The 8,831-nt window shown below is 41.7% G+C and overlaps 2 protein-coding genes across 3 annotated transcripts in view; both read left to right on the plus strand.

Moving 5' to 3' along the window:
• Window positions 1–677: 677 nt before the first annotated feature.
• Window positions 678–4,033, plus strand: trappc5 (trafficking protein particle complex subunit 5). The gene is made up of 3 exons (XM_046072202.1): window positions 678–824; window positions 2,074–2,346; window positions 2,472–4,033. Exons 2-3 carry the CDS (start codon window positions 2,077–2,079, stop codon window positions 2,766–2,768), a joined length of 567 nt encoding a protein of 188 aa, XP_045928158.1. The 5' UTR covers window positions 678–824; window positions 2,074–2,076; the 3' UTR covers window positions 2,769–4,033.
• A 172-nt stretch (window positions 4,034–4,205) lies between these two features.
• LOC123984914 (mucolipin-1-like) overlaps window positions 4,206–8,831 on the plus strand; it is a 12,134-nt gene continuing 7,508 nt past the window's right edge. For both annotated transcript variants that reach the window (XM_046072166.1, XM_046072176.1), the window contains exons 1-6: window positions 4,206–4,404; window positions 5,572–5,816; window positions 5,986–6,147; window positions 6,655–6,808; window positions 7,353–7,434; window positions 7,550–7,646. In XM_046072166.1, coding sequence (XP_045928122.1) covers window positions 4,362–4,404; window positions 5,572–5,816; window positions 5,986–6,147; window positions 6,655–6,808; window positions 7,353–7,434; window positions 7,550–7,646 — 783 coding nt within the window. In that variant the 5' untranslated portion in view covers window positions 4,206–4,361. The remainder of the gene's footprint in view (window positions 4,405–5,571; window positions 5,817–5,985; window positions 6,148–6,654; window positions 6,809–7,352; window positions 7,435–7,549; window positions 7,647–8,831) is intronic.

An 8,831-nucleotide genomic window follows, 5' to 3' on the forward strand; every position in this document is an offset into this window, starting at 1 on the left:
TTAACTCGTCTCCTTTTACTAGTTTCCCCAACATTGCATATGCAATCAGTTGACGTACTGAGGAGAAGTTTTGGGGAACTGCTTTGTTATACCTTGGCATCATTTACTGGTGAATGTGTGCTGCATATTTTTGTGTTTTATACATGAACAGTATCTGTAAGACATATTGGTTTATTCTATGTTAGGGTGACTTTTTGACCTTTTTGACAGGGACAAGAGATAAAAATGATGCTGATCAATGGCTAACTAAATAAAGAAAAGCAATAAAATGTTGGTGAATGGTTAGATAAATAATGAGCAGGAAACTACTGTAGGTAAGTGGGTTTGTAAATAATTAATAGCAATAGGGCTGGGCTCAAAAATGTTTTCAAGATAAAGAATTTCATATCTGTCGATATCGATAATTATCACGCTAAATGTCAAATCATTATTTCTTTCAAGTTTAAAGGCTGGTTTTTGCCCCTGAGTGAAAGTTGAAGTGTGAAATGTGTGGTTAAATAATAATATTTATGGTCTGAACAAACACTTGATGCCAAACTTCAAAATCTGATGTAGAACATTCAAAACAATTATGATAAAATCTTTATTCAAAAAATATGCGTATGTGTATTATCTTCATACGTCCCCGCGACCCTGTACGCAGGATAAGCTGTTGACGATGGATGGATCTTCATACCTTGACGCTGCAAGCTCCGGGACAGTAGGTGGCGCTGTGAAACATAAATGTTGATCACGCGAATAATTAAAACCTAAAGAAGAAGAAGAAGAAGAAGAAGAAGAAGAAGAAGAAACACTGGACAGTTGCTGATTTAACAATAAATAAGGTTTGTTTATCGTCAAAGACCTCGCTAATGGAAATCACAATAACAGATCAAATGTTGTCTACACTGTTTTTAAAACGTACGTGTTTCCTGTCCTTGAAGGGCTCGCATGCAGTTATTGTAACAGGAAGTACCAGCTAGCATTTGTGGCAACGTAGCTAACAGCTAGTGACGATCAGCTGTTTGTTGGGCTTGAAAGGCTCAAACTGAGTGTTAGTGGAGGAACAGTGTGTTATTCAGCAGACTGGCGAAAGCTTAGAAAATGCGTCGTTTGTATTTATTAGGCGAAACATCCCGTGAATCTGATGTAGGGACTGGAGAAGTGGCCGCACAGTGTACCCCAATCTAAAGGATGAAGGGTCTCCATGGAGAATTTGAAAGAGGGATTGTTGTGTTGTCATTTCATACCAGTTGTGAAAAATAGTGCTGAAAATATGTGAACCTCTGAAAAGAGAGAAGCCAATGAAAGGAATCACCAGCAAAATGCAAACCAATCTGTATATTCAGCTCCTCTAATGTGAATATTTTCTGATTTTCTTTGTTTTATCTTACTCTATATTGACATATTTTGACTGTACACTATGATGATGCCACATTTTCCAGACCTAAACATTAATATGAAAAAAACATTAAATTAAATAAATGAATAGTGGAATATTGCACCTTTTGTTTTTTTTATACAGTCTGGTTGCAGTGCTATGTTAGTTTTGGTAGCTTGTAAAAAACGTCAGGCCTGATTTGTGTATGAAGCAGCAACATAAAGGATGTGGGCTCAAATGTGAGCTTCTGCTATGTGTGTTAGTTAAACCCACGTGTTTAAATGGTATTTTCTAACATTGTACAGTATAGATCCTCATGTCCAAATGGGTAACTTACAGCTTTTGGCATCATCATCTCCCCATGTGTAGCTATAGGATAGTTGTTCAGTCATATCATATCATCACTCTACAATCTTTTGTACCTGACAACTGCAAAAGTTGCACCAGGACCTCTGTTTGGGAATCACTGCCATATTCTGTGTACATGAATTGTGCAAATATTTGTGCCAATACATGTATACGTACAGAAATATGTGCAAGAGATCATATTTTGATTTCCATCAGAAATGCCCAAAAATAGATCAACTCACTTGATTGAAGTGCACATCCATTTCTCTCCTGCTAGCCAGTAACACCAATTAGTTCTCATCGATCTGCATGTGTGTGTCAGTAGATACTAACCTCTGCCGTGGACTATCATCACTCTCCTACAGAAAATGGACACGCGGTTCACGCGGGGGAAATCCAACATCTTGGAGAGGCCCCTCACCCGACCCAAGACTGAAGTCAGTGTGAGCACTTTTGCCCTCCTGTTCTCAGAGATGGTCCAGTACTGTCAGAGCCGCGTGTACTCTGTGTCTGAGCTGCAGACACGCCTGTCAGACATGGGCCAGAGCGTGGGAGCGAGCATGCTGGACGTGCTGGTGCTGAGAGAGAAGAACGGGAAGAGGGAGACCAAAGTGCTGAATATGCTGCTCTTCATCAAGGTAAGCCAGATGTAAAGTACCGCTGGTGGTTCAGTAACATTTTCCTTTTTAACTCTTAAAACTGTCGATTTAGTAGCAACAGTAAAGTTTTCCTTTTTAATGCTAACACTTTGCTTTCTTTTTAGGTTAATGTCTGGAAGTCTTTGTTCGGGAAGGAGGCTGACAAGCTGGAGCAGGCCAACGATGACGACAAGACTTATTACATCATAGAAAAGGAGCCGCTTATCAATGCGTACATCTCTGTGCCCAAGGAGAACAGCAGCTTGAACTGCGCTGCCTTCACCGCGGGCATCGTGGAGGCCATCCTCACACACAGCGGCTTCCCTGCCAAGGTCACTGCACACTGGCACAAAGGCACCACGTTGATGATAAAGTTTAACGAGTCCGTCATAGCCAGGGACAAGGCTTTGGACGGCAGATAAGGAGGACCGGAGAGAGCGGGTGGTTATGGTAATCAAAACAGGTTGAAGATAAATCATCCACGTCCAGGCTAGTGTTTGTTCCTGAATGAATTTCCTTGTTTTAACTGATGAGACGGGGTGACTTTATGGATGGATGACTGCACCACACTGAGCCACACCTAAAGCAGAGAAAAAATTCAGCTAGTTGTACCTTCATGAAGTGACACACTTGTTTACTGAAGATCACTTCATTTGTAGTTTCACGTCACATTTTTACGTCACAGATGATTTATAAAAGATTACCTTTATTGGATAATACTTTCACCACAGTATTTGGTGGTTTTCCAACAGGTCAAAATAGTTTAATGAAATAACTTCAGTTAAAATATGTCACACTGGGATCTGGGAAATTGTGATGGCCTTTTCACACTATTATTATTTATTAGACCTTTTTGTAGACTAAACAACAAATCAGTTGATCATAAAAAAATCAACAAATTATTTGACAATGAAAGTAATTGTGTGGTGCGGGCGTCGCCTCATAGGGTGAATGTGAACAAAGACAACTCACTAAGTTAAGTGGTGGACAACTAATTGGAGCATCCCAGGTTTCTATACTGTAAAAAGTTGTCACAAAAACTCTTTTAATGCAACAAAATATTCTTTTACAGGCGGCGGGCCAGAGTTTTTATTTTCCCTCCTTAAACATTTCAACTCCAGGCGCATGTTTCATCTCTGTAAACTAGATTTATGATCAGGGCCGCAGCTACCACTGAGGACATATCCTCACTATTGTTTTTGTGTTATATTGTGTGTTATTTTTATTATTTTATTTTGTGTGTGAGAGAGACACTTTATGGGTATTAGTAACACAGGGGAGTTAACATTCTATAATTAAAAACAAAACGTACACATGGTGTTTTACAAGACTCCAATATTGTTAGATTTACTTTGAGGACAACGAAATATTAAATAAAGGCTTCAGCATTTCTCCAGCAGAATTGTATTCCTGGCAGCAAAAAGAAGGCATTGAAATACAATTTAGACCATCAGGTTGAAAGTTTATATAATATATAGTCGGTACAATAAATAAAATGAAATATTCAAATGATGAATGAAAAGTATTGTTTGTTGTTGTATATGTTTTTGGTTTCTGGACTCACGACCTCAGATTAGCCACTGCCCTGCTCATACCGTGTTTGTTGTGCTTGTTATTATTGATGGCATTGTTTATTGTGTCTGTTATTATTGAAGTAAACTGTTAATAAAAATATAACAATGCGAAATGCCATGTGATACTGTGTCATCGCCATACCGAACATGAAACTCATGATGGCGTGCTATCTGCCTGAAGGATCTCTTATCGGCCCCAGACTTCGACAGGATGACTGATGAGCGCTTCACGGGGGATGGCATCAGTCACGTGGTGCGGTCACGTGGCTACCAGGAAGCCGCGGTCTGTTTACCTGTCATCCGTACACTGCGACACCGAGCATCCTTTATGTGTATGATGAAATCCGATCCGCTTTGATAATGTGAATTCCCTCGCGACTCCATGTTTGTGCCGACGATGTCCGTCTCCATCATCCCCCCCGTGACCGTCTGAGTGTCAGCATGGCATCTTCAGGTTACACTTGCCTCCAAGACAACGCCACAGGTCTGTCAACCCACCATCCATCTTTGGCTCTCTGTGAATCTGTGTCTGTCACCAAATCCATTTATAAGTGATGTTTTCACGTGCTCATGTCGTATCGTGTCTGTTCGTATCTGTGTGCTGGCTTCGATTACGCCAAGACGTGATTTTATGTATATCGAGTCTGAACAAGGAAATGCTTAACCTTAAATAGTTTCGCCTGCTGCGTCCCATTTTACTTACAGAGCACGTCCCAGTTCAAACAGTATCCTGAGGCGCATTCCATTTATACTGTGACTGATTTGCATACACAGGTGAATCAAAGCTTAAAGGGGCACTTCGCTGATTTGACCTTTAGTTGGTCATGAGGAATGATTCTCAGCCTGTGAAAGCATTTGCAAAATGTCCTCTGAGGCTCTGGAGGGAGGACGCTTGGGGAAAAAAACAACCCTGATGATGTCATCAGGGTTAAGAAGCTGCAAATTCTCACATTTTAGATGTTGGAACCAGCAAATGTTTAGCATCTTTGACAAATGACTTAAACCAGGGGATTCCAAAGTCTGAGACTGTAGGCCTCAAAAAAGCATCCCCTAAACCCCCTATTTATTTACTTGCTTTGTTTTGCTCAATTCCTGGGTGCCTATGGGATCATGATTATGTTATTTGATCCCATAAACAGTCAACAATTTAGCCAAGATAGCCTAATATTTATGGGATTTATTAGTTTCTGACTCTGATAAAGTGGGAAAAACGGTTCCCCAAATATACACAATTCTCTCTTTAACCAAATCACACACATTTTCTATGTGATCTTCTTTTGATAACTAATGTAATAACTAATGTAATATTTTTTCACTTCCATTCACTGAGCCTCCCCAGAAACAGTTTGGAGCCTTGGACACTTTGAAAACCTCTGACTGAAAGGATTACTTGATTATCAAAATAGCTGCGGATTCATTTTCTGCCGACCCACAAATTGATTGTTTAACTAATTAGTAATAGTTGCAGTTCTGGATGAAAGATGCAGCACCATTGTTCTTTTAGCTTGACTCATTTTGTCTCTAGTGAGTCTCCCAATTCATGAAAGTGCTATTCTAAATCTCTTGAGTGCCTCTTCAACATTTAATTGCTGCTGATCGTGTTTAAGGCTCATCTCCAGTCTAAAACTATGGCTTTCTCTGTATTTCCCAGAAAAGGACAGGCTCCTCTCCTCTGTGGCTAGCTATGGGCCCCGGGACCTTCTTGGGGCTGGGAGCCCCCGTCCCACTAGTCTGGTGGGCTCTGAGCCCCGCCAACAGCAGGAGGAAGAGGAGGAGGTCCTAAGGAGGAAGCTAAAGTACTTCTTTATGAGCCCATGTGACAAGTATCACGCCAAGGGCCGCAAGCCTTTCAAACTGGCCCTGCAGCTGCTCAAAATCATCATTGTGACTCTACAGGTGGACACAGCTTCATGCACTGTATTACGTAAAGTACCGTTTAGGTTATATCAGAATGTGATGGATGCTGCTGTCCAAGAACAGCCTGTTTGCTTTATTCTGTTCCAGTTATGATATAACCATTGTTCTGCACTCTCATGCTTGTTTTGTCCCTGCCTCTGCCTCTCAGTTGGTGCTGTTTGGGCTGAGCAACCAGATGGTGGTGACATTTAAAGAGGAAAACACGGCTGCATTCAAGCACCTTTTCCTTAAGGGTTACCAGGACAACGCTCCTCAGGCTGTCCACTCGCAGAAGGAACTATACAGCCGCATCCACTTTACCATAGAGCAGGTAGCCTAATGATGACACAGAGTCATATCAGTGTACTGCCTTAAAGGGCGGATTCACCCAAATTCCAAACATATTTTCTCTCTTACCTCTAGTCGGATCTAGCCGTGTATGTTGTTTGGGGTTTTATTTGCTCAGGTTTTGAGATACCTGAACAGTTTATGAAGGCAAACTTGACCTACTAAAATTTGCCAAAAAAAGAAAAGACCAGGTTTCTAGTAGACTTATAGACTTGTATGATCACAAGAGTCCACAGTCACGCTAGCAGCGCTGTGGATTACCCAGAGCAACAGTGACTTTGTTCCTGACAAGAAACATTGCTGCACTCGATCTTACTAGACATGAGGAGGCAAAAATCATGTTTTTGCAATTTGGGTGAACTCTGTGAAGAGTTACACTAGCATTTGGTTAAGATGGGAGCGTAAAGTTTTTTCCCCCTTGCAAAAAAGATGTGACCTGAGACGGGCACCATTATAAGCTGCTGTTCTGTACTCCTTTTTTCCCCTTCAGTACATGGCTCTGTCAGAGATCTCACTGGGACGGTATGCATACGTGTCGGGCGTCGGTGTAAATGGAAGTGCGCTTTCCCTCTGCCAGAGGTACTACAGGGGCACCATCGACCCCGTCAACGACACCTTTGACATTGATCCCTATGTTGTCACCGGTAGGATGACCTTTAGCTTTCATGTCTTTTCTCTTTGGTTTTCATTAAATTTGTCCCTGGGTGTTCGACATTTAAACTAGCATGCCTTGTTATTTGTTCAGGGTCAGTATTTTCTGTGCAGTGACTGTGTCTGTGAGTCACTGTGTTGCGGCTCCACATATGTCAAGAGGTGCCCAGCAACTATGCCCTACTTTCAAAGGCTTGAAATAGTTCCTATCCTATCACCAAAAACACCACACAAAAGCTCCCCCCCATTTACTTTAGTAGCAGCACGTCTCTGCCTAGGGAAAGAAGTTATTTGCATACACCTGCTGAATTGGCAGAGATTACTTTTGGCAATGCTTGATAAAAATAAAGTAAGGCAAATAAAAATGGTTGTTATGGTCCAAAGGGGATGATTCCGCATTAAAATACTTTGAGGAAGGGTATAAGTGTGGTTTGTGCTTCACGTGATGTGGAAAATGATGAGTTTTGTATGGTTTTAAAACTTCCCCATGTGATATTACTTTAGTTCCTCTAAGACTATTTTCTGACTTCTTTCCAGATTGCATTGGACTGAATCCACCGACTTACAGTTCTGCTCCAGGAAACAGGGACTACAAGAATTTAACTCTCCAGTTTGACATGTTAGATGATATCATGTTTGTTTTTTATTACAAATTTTAAAAAGTGTTTTTTTTCTTTACAGTCTTCACCACTCACGTTCTCTGTGTCTCTCCCATCACATGTATTTGTCTCCAGGCTGATCAATGTAACAATTGACTTCCAGCTGAAGGCCATCAACATTCAGACCATTATAAATAATGAAATCCCCGACTGCTACACCTTTACTCTCACGGTGAGCTATTTCTTGTATTGTTTCTATTTAAATGAACACCCTGCATCACAGGAGAGTGCAGATAGAGGTCTGTTTCAGCCACACTTCTTCACAGCTGTGACCAAGTGATGCGTTAAGTTGAGCAAAACATTGAGATAAGATGTCTATGAAGATTCTCAGTCATCCAGGTCATAGTTATCCAACGAAGGTTAAAATCAAGGGCAACTGGACTTGGTTGAAGATACTGGAAGACGTTTCGTCCCTCATCCAAAGGACTTCTTCAGTTCTGACTGACTGGCAGGGAAACTCAGCTATTTAACCTCAGTGGGGTCGTTGGCCCGGGTCATCGATACCGCTGGTTCGTTAGTGTTCCTTGTTGCTGTGACGACAGTCGTTACAGTCGTTAAGACTACCTGTGGCCAAGACTGAACGACCATCGTTGGTATCTTCACCTGAGGCCAGCTATCTCAGCACAACAAGAGCAAAGAAAGACAGACCCGGAAATTCCAAAACCTACAGTCCAGAGCGAGCTGCACTAACAGAACAGGAGAATTGTCTTGGAAAGGACAATAACCCCACAACACTTGAAACAGACAACAGATGGGTGAAAAACTTGTCAGATAGGGAACTCACCCAACCAGAGAAAGACATTCTGGCCAAAGGATTAAACTTCGCCATTACACCACAGCAACTACCTATAGTAGACCTCATCACAGCCACAGAATCGGCCATTAGGAAAAACAAATTAACAGAAACAGACGCGGAACAGCTCAGACTAACGGAATCTGCAGCCCTTTCTAATGCGAAGGCCCCCCCTTCCAACCTCACCATCCAAGAAAGGAAGGCTGTGACATCTCTGAGCAAGGATCAAAACATCACTATCCTACCTGCAGACAAAGATGCACGGTAGTGCTTAACACAGCGGACTACCAGAACAAAGTCAACACACTACTAATGGACACAAACACATATGAGACACTGAGACGAGACCCAACCAGCGGATACAAGAAAAAGGCCATAGAATGTCTACAACAGTTACAGAAGGACAACACCATCACCCGTGAACAATATTACCGTTTGTATCCTGGAGAAGCCATTCCATGCATTAATGGACTACCCAAGATACACAAAGAAGGAGCCCCACTCAGGCCGATTATCAGCAGCATTAACTCGGTCACCTACAACATTGCCAAACACATTTCTACC

This window comes from Micropterus dolomieu, linkage group LG02 (genome assembly GCF_021292245.1).
Source record: "Micropterus dolomieu isolate WLL.071019.BEF.003 ecotype Adirondacks linkage group LG02, ASM2129224v1, whole genome shotgun sequence".
NCBI classification, from domain to species: Eukaryota; Metazoa; Chordata; class Actinopteri; order Centrarchiformes; family Centrarchidae; genus Micropterus; species Micropterus dolomieu.

Coding starts and splice junctions, on each gene's coding strand:
- trappc5 (XM_046072202.1), top strand. CDS start 2,077: ATGGACACGCGGTTCACGCGGGGGAAATCCAACATCTTGGAGAGGCCC. Junction 2,347..2,471: donor ATATGCTGCTCTTCATCAAG/GTAAGCCAGATG, acceptor CTTTCTTTTTAG/GTTAATGTCTGGAAGTCTTT.